The sequence below is a fragment of the Brienomyrus brachyistius genome, chromosome 3, assembly GCF_023856365.1.
Source record: "Brienomyrus brachyistius isolate T26 chromosome 3, BBRACH_0.4, whole genome shotgun sequence".
NCBI classification, from domain to species: Eukaryota; Metazoa; Chordata; class Actinopteri; order Osteoglossiformes; family Mormyridae; genus Brienomyrus; species Brienomyrus brachyistius.
This window is the reverse complement of record NC_064535.1, coordinates 7,339,199-7,359,114: the sequence shown is the minus strand read 5'-3', so window position 1 is coordinate 7,359,114 and position 19,916 is coordinate 7,339,199. Positions and strand designations below refer to the sequence as shown.

Below are 19,916 nucleotides of genomic sequence, written 5' to 3'. Positions count from 1 at the left end.
TGGAGAGTGCTAGCACCTGGTTCAGACTGCAAGGAGAGGACTGTGTCATTAATTCAACCACAGGTCTGGCCGGGCCTGGCTTCCGGTCCAGTCGCACCCAAGACCAGAGCCCTCGTGGTTGGCAGTCCTCGGTTATTCCTGGGACAGGTTACTCTACCCACACACATCCCCACAGCCTTTTACACGCAAGCGAGTGGTCTAGTCTTTAGTTATCAGAGGTGGAGATTTCAGGTCCAGAAAGTACAAATCCAGACCAAGATTTTGTTTCAACCAACCAGTTGAGTACTCTGTGACTGTGACTCTTTATACTCAACTGGTTGGTTGAAACAAAATCTTGGTCTGGATTTGTACTCTCTGGACCTGAAATCTCCAGCTCTGTTAGTTACTAAACTTTCCACTAGGAAAAAGCCTGACTGTGCTGCCTGGAGGGCAGTTAATAGGTGACAAGGGGCAGGAACTGAGCAGGAACCAAATCTCCTGATGCAGACCAGCAGTTCTGCTTATGACTTTTGGGGAATCGACTCAAGGGTATGACAGCGACCCGTTTGGAGCCCATCCTCCCTATCGGAGCCAATTTCAAAACATGGGCTGTAAGCGAGTGGATTCCTAGTAAACGCAGTGTATTAGAAACAGACACACTGAACAAATTAATGACAGTTAAGTCACAATTTGACTGAACACATGGTTCAGTGAAGAATAACTCTCAGCTGTTTGTCTACACCGAACATCCACTCAAAAACCGAAACCCCGATCGATTTCATAAGATCAGCGGGATATTTTAGGATTTAGCTGCGATTTAGCAACTTAACCAAATAACTTGATTCAAGGAGCAGTCTGAGATTCTACATAACAAACAAAAGCGTTCGACTTCACCTTTAACTCAAAGCATCTCAAAGTGGTGTGAGCCCCACAATGTTTAACCTCTGGCAGATTTCTTCAGTGAAACCTCTGGTTCTTTCATCTGAGTGATGAGGCAGGTTAATTAATCTTTTTCACCCGGCCGCTTCAGTGTCTGTCTGTGTCTGTCTCTGCCCCGACCGAGGGAAACAGGCCCTTTATCTATGGTCCTTTGTACAGACTCCTGAAGCCAGGAGGTCAGACGGCCTTGGTGAGAGTAAGTTGTATGAGAGGCAAAGAACATGATGAGCGAGTAGCAAGGGCAGAAAGAAATATAAAAACAAGAAACATGAAGGATATAAATGAATGAACTAAATGAACACAATTAAATAACTACAAATTAACTAGGGAAATCCCTCACCTCAAAAAGCTTAGGCTGGGCCAGGAAAACGTGGAGAAACAGCCCACTCATCCCGATTTCTGTACACCCCCCCCCCATACTTATACAGCCCCTCCGTTGCTGTTCACAGCTTCTCCCAGGTGTGGGATGGAGAGAGGAGGATTTATGGACAGATGACGGATCAGAGTGGAAAAAGCGGAACCGAGAGTCCTGGCTACACAGTGGGTCTTTGCGGCCTGGAAATTTGAACTCGGAGTCTGACGGTGTCATGTGTGGATTAGAGCTCTGCAGAGTATAAGAGATGCAAACAGTAGTAAATGGTGATACAGTTGCACTGTGAGAGATATTTACCAGCACTGATGTCTGCAATGCTTCTTATTGCATATTTAATAGCATGTGACCTGTTCAACCAAATAGTTACTTCAATATTAGTTCAAATTCAAGAACTTGTGACCATAGATGGAAATTAGCAGGAGAACATTTTAAACTGGATTTGAGAAAGTGCTTCTTTACACAGCGAGTACGGAATAGTCTTCCTGTTAGTGTAGAACAAGCTAAAACCTTGGGTTCCTTTAAGTCACGGCTAGATAAGACTTTAACAACTTTAAGCTATTAGTTAAGTTCTCCTCAAACGAGCTTGATGGGTCGAAAGGCCTCCCCTCGTTTGTAAATTTCTTATGTTCTTTTATGTGCCGACATTTTACTGTGAAGGTCAGATTCATTAGTGGTTTTATTCTGTGGGAAATAATCTTTGATAAACACAAATGAGGCATTGTTATGCCATAATGGAGAACATCCAAATTTCAGTCTTAATGGTGAACTCCCCTGCCCCCCCCCAGTGGAAAACCAAAACAGGTCATTGGATACTAAATCCGCCCCCCTAGCCCAGTGCTCTGTATGGTGTTTAAGGTCAAGTCACTTGTCACCTTGCACCTGGTAAGTGTTTTAGCAGTCCACCCCCACACCCCCCAACCCAGCCCTGCCCATTCCACCCCACTGTGGTCCTGAGTTAGAGGGGGCTTTCACACGACAGAGTTAGACTGGGGGCGTCGTTCCTTTTCCCACGCCGACCGTAACAGCACATCTCTCCTTGAGGATACCCACTGCCACCAGGACCCTCCCCAGTGTGACCCCAATGTCTGCATGTCTCCAAACCCCGTAGCAGCCATTTAAAGTACTCCGTTATAATGTGGAGATCGAAACTCCCTGAATTACTTCAATCGGTATCCCCAGCAGGGGGCGCTGTGCGGCTTAGGTGGATAGGCTTAGGTGCCTGTTATTGGAAGGTTGCAGGTTTGACTCCCATCCTCACCAGAGCAAGGTCCTGGTGAGTGTGACTGCAGTTTATTGTGCAATTAGGAGCACAAATCAGTCGTCCCAGTCAGGTGAGGCCGGGACTCAGCGCCTAGGACCCCAAAGGTCCTGTCTCAGGAAATATTTTGGGAACATCTAACGCCTGTCAGATGTTTTACCCTAAAGTCCGAGGCGAAGTTCACCTGCCTTTCACCTCTCTGCTCCACATAATCTGTAAATGCTCCCCCTCTCTCTCTCTCTCTCTCTCTCTCTCTAACTCTCTATCCCTCTATCATTGGTTCCTGTCCCAGATCAAATGTTAGGGGTTAAATAGCTAAAATCTAATGTGGATGAACAACTGTCCATAAAACACTTTAATCCCACTTTAATGTATTTAATTTCACAATCTCTGATGGTATTGCCCCCCCACCCCCAGAACACTATACCCACAGCCCAGAATTAAATGTTGGTAAGTAAAATAATAGAGGACAGTGTGCACCCTGAGTGCCCCCCCCCCCCCCGCCCCTTCCCGGCTCATGACATGATGCAATAACACATGGAATGGGGGTCAGAATCTCCCCCAGTGGGTGAAAATGGCATTCCTGCATCCTCTCCACTGCCCCCATGTTGGAAAATATCCACTCAGGTGCCTCAGCCAACCCCAGGACCCTCAGTAATCCTGTGAATTGGTTTGGAATCTCAAGGTCAAAAAAACAAACCTGGGTTTCAGTAGCAGCCTGGTACTTGGTGCCTCCCAGCTTAGAAGCCTCATGACCAAAAGTCATAGAACTGCGACGGACTCTGGATCCGATCCCCCGCACTTCCCGTCTCTCAGCATCCCTTTTTCTTCGAATAAACAAAAAAACAAAAACCTTTGACCGCCCCACCCCCTCCCACCCTGCGGTTCTGTGGCTTGTTTAGTTTGCCGATTAAACAAGCCGCAGAATAAGTACCGTGTGTTTTGTTTGGGAGTTCGACCTGGCTGTAGGGCATCATGTAGACTTAACCCCAAGTCATGGGGATACATTTTATTTGCTCACTTTTTTTTGAAAACAAGTGTTAGACTATTAGGATGAAATTATTCATGGTGATAAATTCTCTCTCTCCTAAACTTTGAATAATACCATGACACCCAATCTCAGGACGCCCTGGACGGGGTTTCAACCCCCATGCTTTCACACACCAGCCCCCTGAATGAAGGTCTGGTAATGAAAAGTGATTCATCCAGCCATTTATCTAACCATTCTTAAATTCGCCGGCTCCTGCTCTTTGCCTGCACTCTACCTTCGCAGATGTTGGTAAAAATACCATCGGTTTCAATCATACAACATAATCATTTAAACAATAATTGATTCTGAACTGAAATGCCTACGCCCTGGGGTGGATCACTAATAAAATCTATCGTAATCCCTCCGTCTGGATTATCGGTTACATGATTTGGGAACCAAATATGAGCAATCTGGAACATATCTGGAACGCAGTGCTTCCGGAATGTAGGGTGCAGTGACCACGCTTGATATTGCAATTGACTATAAATGAACGAGGATGCTGATCACGCAGGATGCAGTTTACTGTCAGCTCCTATGATAACATGCAGTGCCTTGAAGGTAGAGATAGGGGTGGGTTTAGAGTAGGGGACAGTGCCTGGACTGGTTCACAGCAAACCTAGAACCTTAATTGGATGTTTGTTAAAGTAAATTTCTCTGCATGAATCACACTGTGATGTTTACCTCATGAACTAAGACTAGAGGGAGGAATTACATCAACCTGCATCCTCCCTGCCCCCTATGCCGTAAAAAGCCATTAAAAAAATGAGATATAGACACCCTTAGTGAAAAATGGCATGTACACGATGCAGCCTTGCTTCCACAAAGCCTGCACATCCTCGTCTGGATCTATCGCCCTTGCTTTTGGCGGTCAGATGCAGCACTCCTGCGTAACCGAACAGATGAAAAAGCATCTTGCTAATCTTGGCATTAAGTGTCCCTCTCGGTCGGCAGCGAGGCCGCGGCGATTCTGCGAACTGGCTTCCGCTTCGGCCTTGTTTATTTACCCGCTAATCGATAGCTAATCTCCAACGGAGTCGGGATGAAATAAAGTGTGAAATGATGGGGACGGCAAAGAGAAAAACCGACCAGATAAACCCCCCCCTCCCCCCCCCCCCCAGGGATGCAGCTGGCAGAGATGAAGCAGTGTGTTAACTGCTCGTTGCCACGTAAGGGGTCTCTGATCTTGAAGAGCCATTACGAGAAATAAAGGGGGGGGGGGGGGGGGCTTGTGTCTCTGGGCTACTTCCTGTGGATGCAATGGGTGTCGACGTGGAGTCCTGGGTATTTCTGGGCCAGATTCAGCAGCACGATCAGCCAGTAGTTACTGCTCCAGGGCATGGCTGTCTATCGCTGCTCTATTACTGCACCTACGCTGAGGAGAGAAGAGGGTCCATCCGACGTGAAGAAAGGAAGGAAGGACACAGGGAAACGGGCTGCAAGAGAGGGAGGAAAAAGAACAAAAAAAGAGAGAGGGAGAGAGAGAGAACCGCATGGTTGTGTTAATTCTTCCATATCTAAGCCTCTTTGCAGAAACTCCCTTTGTCTTCAGACCTCAAGTCATTTAAGACTAATCCTATCACTTCAGCTAATCTGAACTCTGGGAGCCACCAGCCTACCTTCCTAAAACTGCCTTTGTTGCTCCCCAAATAGACGCTGCTAGGTTTTGGTCAAGAGTCACGGCCGGCCTGCTCCCCCTCTCCTTCGACGCTCAACCTCTGCCCACCCCCTAGCTGCCCAGCCCCCCTCCTCTGAACACCACATGACGTTATAATGAAGTACCCCTGTAAGACACCCCTCGTCCGCTTGCCACTGTGTCAGCCTGAAGTATCACCATTGTCAGGACTGTTCTGGGGACAGTGGACTGTCCTCGGGTAGCAGCCCCGTCTGGGGGCCTGTGGGGAGCATACTGGGGTACCCCGAAGGTGGTCACTTCTTGTTTGACGTAGGAAAGGTCCAAGACTTGTTTATATTTCATTATTAATTCTGGTTGGCAGATAGATCTTTTGGTTTCACAGAATAAAAAATAGAGCTGGCAAATTTTACTGCTAGCACAAGTAATATTAGACAGAAGTATATTGGTTATCAATTGAATTTTCTGATGCAAAAATAAAAAGTAAAACATGTATTCATTAAATGTAACTGAAAATTAAAAAAAATCCACTTGCTCAATTTTTGATCTCCAACTTCTCTTTTCCTCACCCTTCCATGTAATTTCCAAACTAGCAGCGGTGTTTGTGGTCAAACGATCAGCAAGCTGTGGCTGTACATGCCTCCCCAGGAGTTCGTGTTCAAACAAAAAGTACCTAATCAGGAATACATAAAAAAAGGATTCTGGAACTGGTTCAGAGGGACTACAATCGGACCGAGTTCCTGCGATGTGAATGCGACAAAAGTTCCTGGTTCTGGAAAAAGGTTCCTTAGGTTCCAGACAAAAGTTCCTGCAGCGTGAAAGCGCATAAAATGTAAGCTTTTATATGTGTGAATTGCAACAGGAAATTATATCACAGTGAGGGGAATCCATGTGGAGGGGGGGATAGGAGGGGTGGGGCTGCAGAAATGCGGCAGGTGGCAGGGAGACCATAAGCTATGTGAATTCAAAGATCAGCTTGAGGATTTTGGAGAGTGGACATGCAGCCCCTGGGGAAGACCTGTTAATTCTACTGTTGGGGGGGTTACTGACCCCCTGTTCTTAGCCTGCAGCTCGGGGGTTCCCTGCCAGTAAGCCTGCTCCCTTACAGGCAGCCTACTAACTTTGACTTCATGCTCTCCGTCTCCCCCACCCCACCCCTACCGCTACCACTCTCCACCTGACTGCCGCTGTACAAACTGATGCTGTTATCTGTGATGGGCTCCAAATGAGAATGACCAACCAGAATGACCAGGCGATGCTTTAGCTACACAGCAAACACTGGGAATTAGAATTTAGTGATTAGTTGTCATTGTTGACAAACCACAGCACAACAGCGAAATGTGTCCTCTGCATTTAACCCATATGTGACGTCGTGACATAGCAGCAACCTTTCAATTATGAGTGCGCTTCCCTAAACATTAAGCCACCACTGCCCCCAAAAGTAAGCTGTCCGCGAAGGGCAGTCACCTGTTGGGGTGTCCAGGGAGCTGGGGGTTAAGGGCTTTGCTCAAGGTGCCGCAGATGTGTTGAGACTGGGGATTGAACCGGTGACCTTCTGATTATGGGCATGCAGGCTTAGCCCACCGACACATTTATAGAGGATCCTGAGTTGTGGGGACCCGACGGGCAGTGGATTCCAACCTGATGAGGCTGAGGTCTATAGCACAGGAGGGGTTTGCGGTCATGGGGATCAATCACTCAGACCGCCCATGATGGTCAAAACCCCAGTCACACTCAGGTTCAACACAGAAACATGATCACACTCGACATGTAAACATGGTCACAATTAACACTGAAACATGTTTATATTTGACATGAAAATATGGTCATGATCAGATGCAGAAATACAGTTAAGTTATACATGGAAACATGGTTACATTCGAAAGGGAAATATGGTCAGATTTGACACGGTCACGTTCGACTTGGACGCACGATCGCGACCGACAGAAAAATGGTTCCATTTTTCCAGTACAGAGCTCTCTACATGGGTTAGTTAACCGTGTGGCGTCACTTGGAATTATGGCGCTCATTCCCATACTAATTTTTAAAATTAATGATGAGGCTAAGTGGGGCTACTTTCTGATATGGTGCCCCCCCCGGGAGTATGTTGTGGTTTAAAGTTTATAGTCTGATCATCGGCGTCTGTCGTCACACTGAGGACACCTCGGTCTCCATCTCGGCGACAGCTCTACCCCCCTTCAAAGGACGGCGATGGCCCCTCCCAAGGCCCTCGGAGCGCCGTCAACTCCGAGAGGCTTTTGGGGCAATCAGCAGGCCTGGCCAACATCTGCAATCCAACACAATCAGGGCTCAGTTTATCTAAACCAAAGACGTATCGGATTTCACTCGCTGGATGGAAAAGCAAAGAAGTGAAAGGGGAAAAAAAGACAATAAGGATTCCTTTAATGGAGCAGGGGAACATTCTGAAACATGAACATGAAAAGTTAATCATTTAAAAATTGTGATTTACGTTAATGTTTCAGTGGTTCTGCAGAAACTTAAATGTCCAGCTGTCTTTAAAGGCCCCAACTGGATCTCCTGGAAGCCCCCCCCCCCCCCCCCCTATACGTGAGGACAGACTCGCGGGTATAAGTTTACCCCAGGGGTCCTGCATGACTGCCAGCGTCAAATCCTATTTACGAATGGTTGATTGGAAGCCCGTAATCAGAAGTGTTGGGTCTTTGGGACAGGACCGCTCCGATCCATGCTAACTGCCCCCCCCCCCCCCCCCCACCGCGCCCCGGCCTGAAACTAGGGCTGGATTTCCATCCCAGCAGGCAGGGACAACCCGGATCCCTGCGACAGAAAGAATCTGGACTGAATCAGCTGCTTTGCCTTCATTCCACAGTGATGAGGAGCCCAATAAACACGTTATGGGTCCGCAGAGGAAATCCGGGCCCCTTGACTCGCAGATGCCCCCACCCACCAGGGATTCTCCATGCATTGGTGGCCCATACGCATTTTTTTCGGCGGGTATTTAGCGGTCGAGCCCCCGGCCTTGTTTGCATTGAGATGGCCCAGCATGATGGAGCCCCCCCTAGGGTTAGCGATACCACCCCCGCCCATTTATTATGCACATAAGTGTCAGGGGAAACTCACACAGTCGTCCTAGAAGCAGACCGTCATTGCAGAATGCCCGGCTGCATTCCCCGTCATGCCTACCCCCGGTTATCTGCCAGCGGGGGACGCCGTAACTTGCAGGCGTCCAGGGTGAGGAGCTTATTAGTGGAGACGAGAGCGCATCTTCACACTTTGGGTCCAGCCGCCGCCACTCCCCGGGCCCCTCCCTGCCCTACGGCCCCTCTCCCAAGTGCTAATCAATTCTCAGTGTCCGGAAAGAGGTGCGAGACTCGTCCCAGCACTTTGTGATTGGCTCACGCCTGATGAGGCTTTGTCGACGCCTCCCATCCACACTCTTCCTCTTCAGTCGCTGCCGCTTTTCACCTCCGGGACCCCAGGCCATGCTTTGCCCCTCCCCCTGCTCCGCGGATCGAATCCCCCCGGTCTCTACTCACACCTCCCGTGCCATTAGCGCACCTGGCCTAACGGCCTGGGTAATGGGCACTGCCACCCCCCCCAAGCCGGTACCTTGGAGCGCAATGTGAGAATTGCCATGTGACGCTGCTCACGGAAGGCCAGATGTCACTCTCATAGTTTTTTTTGTCAGCGTTGTCATGTGCATCAGCTGAAGCTCCACATGATAAAGAAATAACATTCTGCCGAGATCACATTAAGTACAAAAAGGCCTTTAATTTAATCACGCAGTTTCTCATTATAAATCCCATTACAGATTATGATTTCTTCCCGTGGTTGTGATCTATTTAAACCGAAGGAGAACCTTAATAAATTCAGATGCTCTTGCGTTGCACAGCCTCTGACTGCCATTGTTTTCGGTTAACAGTGCTAGTTATAACGTTCCACTCATCCTTCTTAGAACCTCTTATCTTTGTTAGGGGTCCCGGAGGTCTGGAGCATGGCGCAGAGCACAAGGCAGGGGTCCACCCTGGAACGGATTACAGTCGTCTGTAGGACAGATGCGATTTAGATGCATCAACTAGCCTAACTGCATGTCTTTGGGTTGTGGGAGAGTAACAGTATCAGTATACCCCGCAGAAACCCACCCAAAATGGGAAGAACATATCACACACATGGAAACGGTGGGATTCAACCTCCACCCCCCTCCCCCAGTGCTGAAGGTGCGAGGTAGTGTCCTTTTGTGAACATCATTAACAGCAATTGTTATAAAATGGAAACATTTGCTATTTAAAAACAATAAAATTACATTTGAACTGTTACTAAATAATTTACTGTACATTTGTACCCACAAAAGTACTTCTGTGTATTTATTTGTATATATTAGTTGAACATTGATTGATTCTTTTCAAATTGGAATTAATTTTGAAGGAATGTTACCGTTTATGACATTAAATCATACAATCAACATCTAGTAATATTTTAATGACTACGCATGCTTGTGTATCGATATTGTGTCTAAATTTTTACGATGTTTGGTGATAGACCGTAGAAAATTAAATATACATGCAAATACACGTGATTCCTAAAAATATGTTATTGATATTACAGGTTTAATGTGTTTTCAAAAACCAGATGGCGCTTCTGTAATAGTGTTTGTACAACTAAAAGGTTATTTTTCCATTGCCGGGACTTGTAACTTTCAAATAATGGTTTCAAATAATTCCTCGAATCTCCAGTAGACGGCGCAAACGATCAAGCATTTAGAAGTCCATGGCTCGGCTCTGAAACCGACGTTGCTCTTTACATCAATACATCTAGACCAACAAGTAAATACACTATACGGTACTGCAGTACTTCAGAAATCGGAACTGTATACCTATATTTGACAATTCAAAAAAGACGGAAAGAAAAAAACACATTTATCTCACCCTTTATAATTTTCCGATCTATATGTTTATTATAATATTTCACATTTTAATTGTGAAGTAATGAATTGTGCTCAAAGAAAAAACTAACTTTTGATAACAATCATAGCGCTTAAATATGTTACTGTTTAACATATACATTCCAGGAACATATTATGCTAAAGTATGATTTAAAATATCAATATTGTATATATAGGTATATTTCAAAACAGTAAATTAGAAAGTCACTCAAAGTATTTTAACTTAGCTGGGATTTTATTCCAAGATACCATTTTATTATGGCATTACAAATGGGCAACAATAAGCAATCTACTTCTGTTTATTATTAAACAATCACTTTAACTTCTTAAATTGTTAAAATAAATACGTCGTCTTGCCGCAGCAGTCAGTGTGCACATGAACCAGACATTTAGCAAATAAAACTAAAGGTCTACAAAGGCCTCGGAGAGTAGGCTCTTTGATATTCGATATATTGTATTGATCGTGTACAGTTATTAATGCGAAGTTATCACGGAGCATCTTTCATCGAGCAGAAATTATCCATCTCTATGTGAAATGGGTTCGCGGTGCGATTCATCAGCGGTCTTCGCTGCAGCTTCGGACGTGTGTTTTTCAACAGGTTCTGTCGGAAATTTCTGCCAGGGCTGTGAAAAAGTGACCTCCGCTTGACTTCTGAACCGCAATGTCAGCTGGTCTCAACAGGAGCCCACGAGTGGAGGGGAATCAGTCAAGCTGAAGAAATATTATTTAAAATGATTATAAAGAAAGGAAAAACGATTTTTCAAATTATTAGTATGCTACATGTTTAAATAAGCGAAAAGGTGAAAACTGAAAAGTAATTAAACACATACACCCAACACGCACATATATATATATATATATATATATACAAGCTGGACAAGAATTTCATTTGAATGGACCTAAGCAATAATGACAGGTTTAAGAAAATAAAGTAATAAAAGGAGCATGTCCCAGAGAAACATCGGGAATAGACGGAGATCAGAATGGCATACTGAAAATTAATTATTAATTTATCATTACATATTCTGTTAAAAATGTAAAGCTCGTTTCGCTTTTACACTCGGTGCCTGAATTCTAATTAAACAGGCGCAACATATATTTCCATGTTCCATAATGGATGTAATTGCGGCGTTAACACGAGCTCCGTCATATAAAATTGAATTGTCACAACGTACTACAGACTGATTAAATAACCTATATGACCCATAATGTATAATATTAATGAGATCGTGTAAATGGGATATAGATCGTGTTCGCTGGAATAACCGAATTGACTCTATCTGCATACAGTACGGGCTTCGGCACCCACGAAAACGGCATTGCGAACTTTAACCGAGTCTTTGCTTTTTTCCGTAATATGTTAGGCTTTATCATACCCCTTCATAGATGTCATTAAGGGGGACTTAATTACTTTATAATGCCATTATAGTGCCGCGTTGCTGTAATTCGCCTTTCAAGTCCGCTTTAACTGGGTCTGTTTTACAGTGTGCAATAGAAACTCTGCCCGTGATCAACCCAAAAGGGGCCATGCGGGAAAAAAAACACAAAACAATGCATATTTCTGAATTTAGAATAACATACAAACTTGTTTATTTGCGCAATATAAAGTGAGTATCACCTATTTTAAAAAAGCTAAACTTTAAGGGCGTGTTCGGCACTAGTATGAAAGCGCAGCTACAGTAAATAAACAGAAATACGATTATAGGAATAGAACAGCATACAGGATAGTTAACGTAAAGATGGTTACTTACTGCTTACATCTTCAATTTGAAAGCGTTTTAAATACTCACATGTGATCGTGTTTGGGCCGTTCGAGCTTTTACTGAAGCCTCCATGGTGTATATAATCATCGCTTGTGCGCCTCCAAGCTCACTAGGTCGCTCTGTAAATTCCGCGACGGAGCTGGACTGTGCATCCGACGCTCCGCTTGGCGGTTTGGGGGTTTGATAGTAATTTCATGCTTGTAAATTTAGACGAAAGATCCCAGCACAGTTCTGACACGGGGATCGTTGAATGTGTGAAGCTTGCATTATCTGATATGACACTCTCACTGGCACCAAACTGTTCTGATCGATGACAGATACTGCGGAGACCAACTCCGCGCACCCTTCACTGGGGTATTTGAATACAAATAACGCGGTTTGCACCTTGGCGTGAGGCTCGACGTTCGCCAAAAATATTACCGTGAGATGTGAGAATAAAATAACGTGATAAATTAATAAAGACTATTCAGATCAAAACGTCCAGTTGTCCACTTCTCCTTGGAATATTACAGTATTACATAATTGTTGTTTAATTCAATGCATTGGCAAATTAATTATAGACTATTTCCCTTAAAGTACTGTTGCTTCAAATGCACTTCAAAACTCACGATTGGGTTACGCCTATTGATAAATGTACTATAGTTGGGTACTTTTATAATTAACGTTTTAAAATATTATGTTTGCAAACATCCTGCAAATTTGTTCTAAAACGCGTTGTACTATTGTGTCTCCTTCAATGAGCTTCCCATTTTGCATGTCGACGATAAGGTTTCTTTGAGAACTGGGAGCAGCTTTCTAACAAAGTAACGCCATAATTTGGTTTATCCGAACAATCAACAAAGTTGGAGGAACTTCCAAAGGAATACATAATTCATGGATCACACAAATTATCCAAAAAATCTATGGAAGTGTAGGCCAAATAATTTATGGCTTCAATAAATATAATACAAGTTCGGTACATTTCTGAGCAAATGAACTTCACTGATTTTGTTTTCTGTTCACACATCATACAGGGCGGTGATTTAGTACAATTACATTTTTAATTAGCATAAAAAGCCTGCGGAATCGCGCTTACACTTCCCTGGCAATATGCTCTGTTTTTGTTTTGCTTTTTTATATGCAGTATTGCTGCCTAAACATCAGGGCTCAAGTTGATAAATCACTTGATAATTGATAATCTTTGCAGCCAATGAAAGGTCGGAGTCGTTTCGGCAAACTCTCATTGGACGCCGCCTCTGAACACCCCGAAGACTATAGTGACTTGGAGCGGCCCATTTCGCAGGCTTGAGGGGGGTGTGAAATTCGCGCAGAAACAGAAAATTGATACCTCTTTAAGAGCTTCGCTTGATATTGCGCCTTGGGTTCAAAATCTTTTCAGGGCAATGTGGTAAATTGAGCTGTTTTCACGTCTTGTTAAGTGAATTAAATACTTCTGCTCCCTTATTCAAAAGCTAAATTATGGTGAAATTAACTGTAAACATACAATTTTCCGTAAATAGCATTTTCTCCAGTGCCAGTCAGTATAATATGTCATATTAGTAAAAGTGGAACTAATAATTTCGTTTTAAATATTTAAAGAAAGCAATCTATACTGAAGACAGTTGCCTTTGTTTTGTTCATTTAACAAGGCATTCGGCACAAATTGCGCATCGGCGTGAGTCAAGGATATTTTGTACCATTTTGCCGTAAAGTTCTTAAAATATTACAGACGGGCATGACGACTGTATGTGCTATCAATACACGAGGCACTGAACCATTATTATTTTTTGTTTTCTTGTCGTTGTGTGAGCAAAGTTAACGTAATAATGAGGAGGATCTAACATCTCCTGCCAGTACGTCAACTGCTGTCATATCACCAACGTACAAAATGCAAGAGTTGTAATTAAAGATGGATAAGACAGAAGAGCAGCGAAGTGGCATTATTCTAAACCATGTGTACTCTGCATATCAGCATGCACACTGACTCCGCTTTCTAAGGTTTTTTTTCCCAGACATTTTGCTCCCCCCCTCCTCTGTGAGCAAGTTCATGCAGCCCATTACATTGTGCAAAACGCGACCTGTTATGGCCACCACTACTTCCGGGTTTCTGCAGTCTGGTCCAGATCCACTTCTTCGCTCCGCTCAAGACGCGCGCATCGTGCACACACGGGCAGGCAGCTCGCGGCATCGATCGTGGCTCCTTTAAGAAAAACTAAGCCAGAAATATCACTCCACCTCCTCTTGATCTCATTTAGAGGCTATTGCATACAAAAAATCAGCTCAGGAGGCTGAGAGTGATCAAAGAAAGGAGAGAGAACTTGATTTTTTGTGACCAGTCGAGTATTAACATTTAAGGTGTCCCAACCAGTGGAAGCGCACGACGGATCATCATTCATTCAGCACTTTGACAACCTCGCGTTTGATTGACAGCTGGAGTGGCAAAAAGCCATGAGTCACTAGTTTTGTTTGAGGGGTATTTTCATACTTGTTTGGTGAAGAAGATTTGTTCTTTCCCTGCCGTTGTCCTGTGAAAAACGAAGGAACTAATTGCATCGCTTTTAGGCGAACCCGAGCTGAAGCTCCAGTCTCATCGCCTACATAAAGGAAAAATAAGGATTTTCTTTTCCTGCTTTTGGAATTTGCGTGCTTATTCCTCTCCACCCTGGCCTCATAGGGGATATATCTGAAGTTCGAGGAAGAAGAGGGCGCGAGACAGGCCGATGGCGCAAAGGGTACGTACGATGAAAAGTTTCAGCAGCTAAAACGCAGCGGCTATAACGATTAAACGTGGCTGATGACAGACGGTCACAAGGAAAAAAAACTTTTCTTCGTACGTATAGCATGTTAACCACCTTTTCAGAGTTAGTTTTCACAGGCTGGCTTGCCTATATAGCCAGATACGTAATAATCTGTTACACCTTCTCAGTGCACACAAAAAGTGCGTTTACTTCGGATATTTTCCAATTGAGTCATTACATATTTTTTTAGCAGAGAAAGATACACAGTAACTCCGGAAAGCCGGTGCGTGTACTGATCACGAGCGGAGTATTTTTTAGGGATTTAAGTCAGGCATTACCTATGAAAATCCTTTACATAACATGTATTTCATATTCATTTTTTTAATTTAATTATATTGAAATTACAATTCTCGCGCAAAACCTAGTTAGTCACAAATTGGTTCATGTTCCAATATTACATAATCCCAATAATTCATCATACACCTAAATAATTAAAGTAGATTTTTTTCAGCGTTCTATCCGTGAGTAATCATTATTTAATCACTGCTTGTTGGACAGCTTTCATTTCTTACAGATTTGCAAATTATGGCCGGGATCTTAATTTAAATTTAAAGAATGGACATTAAAAAGGAGTTACCGAAAACTTACCAAAACCTTTTGCTACTCAAGGTGTGAGGACGACAACACCCTGGTGGCTATTGACACCTTTACGGTTTTAGGGCATAAATGTGTTAATTCCTTTTATCACACTTTCACTGTAATTGCTTTGGCTCTTAGTACATCATCATGAATAATTAACCCCACACGTTAAACGTAAAGTAAGGAGGACTTGTTTGTTTACAAAATTCCTTTTAAACCGCAATTCATTTAGTTCTTTTTTTACCTGTACATATATGCGGCTAACAAGTTAAGTTACAAGTAGATACGAACTACACTGCATCACAATAATAAGAAACATTTAAGCGGGCGCAGTGCATTAAAAAAATCGCAGGCGAAGTCGCTTTTGCTCGGCTTGCACGTTCAAGCTTGTTTTATATTTTATTTTCGTGGTATAATTTTTTAAATAATTGTAGGTTGTCTTTGTGAACCGAGCCTGCCCTGTTTTTGTTGTTGTGCAGTACGAAGATCTGCCCCATTACGGCATGGAAGGCGTAGGAATCCCGACCACGATGTACGCGGATCCCCACGCCGCCAGATCCATGCATCTGAATCACGGTCCCCAGCTGCACTCGCACCAGTACCCGCACGCGGCCCACACCAACGCCATGCCCCCCAATATGGGTTCCTCCGTCAACGACGCGCTAAAAAGAGATAAAGATGCCATTTACGGGTAGGTTTAGGTGGCTACCGTGTTCATATTTTATTATTAGAGGACTGGGCGTAAAATCCAACAAATTATTTGTTTCGGTGCGCCATAAAATCGGAATAGATCCGGAGAAACAAGAAAAAGTTTAGTTGAGGCAGGGAAAGTCGTTCTTTGAACACAACTTTGTATGCGATTTTAGTAAACCTTCGTTACTTTTCTCAGGAAATAATTAATTTAGTTTTTTTTTTTTTTACTGTATACCTGTTTTCTTGAAAATAATATCCGTTACATTAAAGAATATATCAAACACCAATTTGTTGCATTAAACGATACCAATGTGTGTCACTGACTGAGAAATATTTAGGGAAATTGAAAAGCGACATTCCCTTAATTATAAGAAGGTCAAACACATACTGGATACTTTGAGGCAATGCAAAGAACACTTGAATTCACAACTTGACGTTTACAGTAACTAATGCAGTGTGGTTGTAAATATGTGAACCGCTCTTCTAAAAATAAGCATTGTAGTAACAAATGGTGCACCGCAATAATAATTATTATAATTAATATCTTCAGGCACATATAGAACTAAGCTTGTTTCTACTTTGGAAACAGGGTGGGAATAACTTAACAAATCCATATTCTAGTAATACAACAACTCGTCGAAAACAATATGTGGCTATATACGAATTAGATTATTTAATGGAAGTTATGTATGTCGAGAATGTCTAGATAAACCTGATTTGTGTAATTAGATTGCAACTCTCATACGTAAACTTAATACACAATGCTAGTTAGTACAGGAAAGCTAAAAAGCATGCATTGATTTTGACAGCCGCACTTAAATCTCGCTAGCTTTTGTTTCCAGTTCTTAAAATACCATTTTAGCTGTTTTATAACGGCGATTTATAAGTGGCCCTCTGTGTGAAACTAAGTATTTCATTATCTAAAACGTGAAAGGAGGAAAGATGAGTAAACGGGGACTAGAGGACCGTGAAGTAGTTGATGCTGTGTACGTCCTTATTTGGTGTGAAACTATTTGGCTTTAGATTGTTTTGTGCCGAAAAAGGGGACCGTCGTTTATTGATATTCCCGCCGTGCTGTCTTGACTGTTGTTTACCGCGGTTTATGAAGCATTGCGGAGTAGTAAACAGAGATTAAAAATATATATAAAGTTGACTTCAGTGTCGTCTGGAGACGCTTACGATTTTACTTTATTGCAGGCACCCCCTCTTTCCTCTCCTAGCACTGATTTTTGAGAAATGTGAATTAGCGACTTGCACACCGAGAGAACCCGGCGTTGCTGGAGGCGACGTTTGCTCCTCCGAATCCTTCAATGAAGATATAGCCGTGTTTGCAAAACAGGTCAGAGTGTGGCACGTTATGCTCGCACGTTTTGCATTCAATAAAGTTGCTCGCATAGTGCATTATTTATAACCCACGTTGTACATCACATCTTACATGTGTAATGTTATGCCATTGTTTCAAGTTGTGAGCACATTATTATATTGCTTGTATTAATGCATGTTCAAGACACAAACATCCAGTCAGTTAAAATTGTGTAGATTTTAATTATAACATGATGGATATGCGTGATTTTATGATAATTTATGGTAACCCGCGAGACTTTTACCTCGTGACTTTCGTAACTTTTATAATAATGGAGATTTTTTTCCTTGATTTAGGTTCGGGCAGAAAAGCCTTTATTTTCATCGAACCCTGAACTGGATAATCTGGTAATTATACATCTAGGTGTTTTTTTTCTCGAGGCAGAATACTTTATATTTTGTAAATTGCATTTTTTAAATTCTCCCTAATGTATCAATGCTTGATGTGCATAGGCGATGTATGAACGTTAAACGTAAGCCGCTGCTGAAGTTTAGGGATATGCGTGGTGCAGCAGGCTTCAAATTTGCATGATTTTGTGTTGCCACCACTTTTCATGACAAATAACCGTCCTTCCTGCTGGTACTGGTACTGGTACTGGTACTGGAAAGCTGGCCCAAGTCCTGAACTTTTTTTCTTAGTAAAAAAGTATTCTGTGAAATTCATTTAATTCAAGTACAACTCTTCTCATCAACAAGGCAGTTAATTAATTTTTTTTAACGCGATTAATTTTTGACGTCTTGATCGCGTGCCTCAGATTTGAATGTTACAATATTTCAGCATCAGGACATAATAACAGAATAGTACAAAAAATAAACTGGTAATTTAGGAAACAGCTGCATTGCCGTAAATCTTGCGTTTGGATAATAGTGGGAGAATGGCAAGAGATTCATAGATCACAGTGTTTTATCATGGTACATTAAAAAACATATTTTATTATTTTTTTCCAGATGATACAAGCAATTCAAGTATTACGATTTCATCTCCTGGAGCTAGAGAAGGTAATTTTGTCTTACTATCTATGGCCGGTGTTACAGTGCAGGCCTACGGGGTACATTTGCATAAATGTCTTTTTTTCTGGTCTGTTGTAATTAGTGTCAAAATCAATCTTGGCTCCTATTTCTCTTTCGTGTTTAATTACAATTCAAGCCACTTAAACGGGAGCAAACACCCCATAGTGGAAATCTCGGTTTTAATTCCGCACTGTCACCTATTGTGCAGTATTTGGGCTGTAGTAAAAATCACACGACGGGCTGACCCTGCGCATCGGCGGTCGCTGCATTGCCGAAAGGTCCACAGAAGGATTTCATTAACTCCCAAAAGTATTACTTAAGGTTGCAAGTTTAATTACTGCAGACAATTCCGTGTTTTCTACGTCGGGGCGTGGACTGGCGCGCTGTTTCAACAAGGGAGACTGAAAACTTGAAATATATATGTTAATTTTGCGCTGAGAACTCTCGGGCAACTTGCCGTACATTAGCGAAACATTAACGGATACGATAACGCTACTGTTAGGTATCTGTGATAGAGTAATGGCCGATCTTAAAGACCTGAAGGATGTGGGACAAGTGTTGGAAACGCGGTTGTTTAACGCCCCGCCTGATATCCTGAATGGCGAGATTGCATAGAAAGCGCTGGTAATGAAATAACCAGACGAAATTAAACAGTTTACCTTAAATGTCACTCAAGAAGGTCGCCGATGTAATAGGCACAGCCTCGGGAGCAGATGAATTTCGCACGGGTGTTGAATATGTTGTAGCCCGTGAGTCGTCTTGTCACTGTCAATTTTCTGCGATATCTCAATTTTGGAAGAAAAAAGTTATCCCAAATTCTGGATTCGTCTGAGTCATGGACGGGGTTGCGACATCGCTCCCATTCCTTGGCTCGCCCTGCGTGTGAAAAAGTCGCACGTGTCCATCCCCCCGTTTTGTCCCTCTGCGTTTTTTTTATTTATATCGTTTCATTTTCTATATATTAGGTACACGAGCTTTGCGACAATTTCTGCCATCGCTATATCAGCTGCTTGAAGGGGAAGATGCCCATCGATTTGGTTATAGACGACAGAGAAGGTGGATCAAAATCGGACAGTGAAGAAATCACAAGATCATCCGGAACCCTAGATCAGGTATGCGGTCTTTTCCTTCATTTACTGCGTAAAAAGTAGGATATTCAGATTGTCTTCTGGGTCAGCGCACTGCCTCTCCGCTATTTGCATACGATTAAGGCTCTTTTAAATTCCATCGGAATGAAAAAAAAAATTTGAATAATGTGGCTATTATTGCTTCATTAAGGTTTGATCCCGGAACCGACCCACGGAGATTAGCTTGTGAAAGCATCGCCATAAACTTGACCTGTTTCGTGTCTATTTTAATTTAGTCTTTTCTTTTTCCTCGTCTTCTTTTTTAATCAGAACGAAATTCCATCGGTGTAATTTTCAAATAAGCAAATGGACTAAAGTACTTAGTGTTTTATTGAAAATCGCCCTGATGAGCCGAGAGATTTAGTAAGAGGAAAAGAGGGAGGTTAGGTGCCTAGGACTGTCTCCTGCTGTTCACGGTTCATTAGTTGCCTTGTCAGTATTTTTCCTTAAGACACGAGCCCACGTTGCTTACG

At 43.0% G+C, this 19,916-nt stretch overlaps 1 protein-coding gene and 1 long non-coding RNA gene across 2 annotated transcripts in view; one reads left to right on the top strand and one right to left on the bottom strand.

Moving 5' to 3' along the window:
* Nucleotides 1–10,344: 10,344 nt before the first annotated feature.
* On the bottom strand, nt 10,345–12,814 carry LOC125738879 (uncharacterized). Its single transcript, XR_007396928.1, has 2 exons — nt 11,922–12,814; nt 10,345–10,842 (listed from the first exon to the last, which is right to left on the bottom strand). It is a non-coding gene; the product is annotated as an uncharacterized LOC125738879 (long non-coding RNA).
* A 1,158-nt stretch (nt 12,815–13,972) lies between these two features.
* LOC125738604 (homeobox protein Meis1-like) overlaps nt 13,973–19,916 on the top strand; it is a 46,404-nt gene continuing 40,460 nt past the window's right edge. Inside the window, exons 1-6 of the mRNA XM_049007762.1 lie at nt 13,973–14,605; nt 15,730–15,941; nt 17,141–17,282; nt 17,603–17,653; nt 18,254–18,304; nt 19,282–19,428. Of these exons, the coding sequence (XP_048863719.1) occupies nt 14,594–14,605; nt 15,730–15,941; nt 17,141–17,282; nt 17,603–17,653; nt 18,254–18,304; nt 19,282–19,428 (615 nt within the window). The 5' untranslated portion in view covers nt 13,973–14,593. The remainder of the gene's footprint in view (nt 14,606–15,729; nt 15,942–17,140; nt 17,283–17,602; nt 17,654–18,253; nt 18,305–19,281; nt 19,429–19,916) is intronic.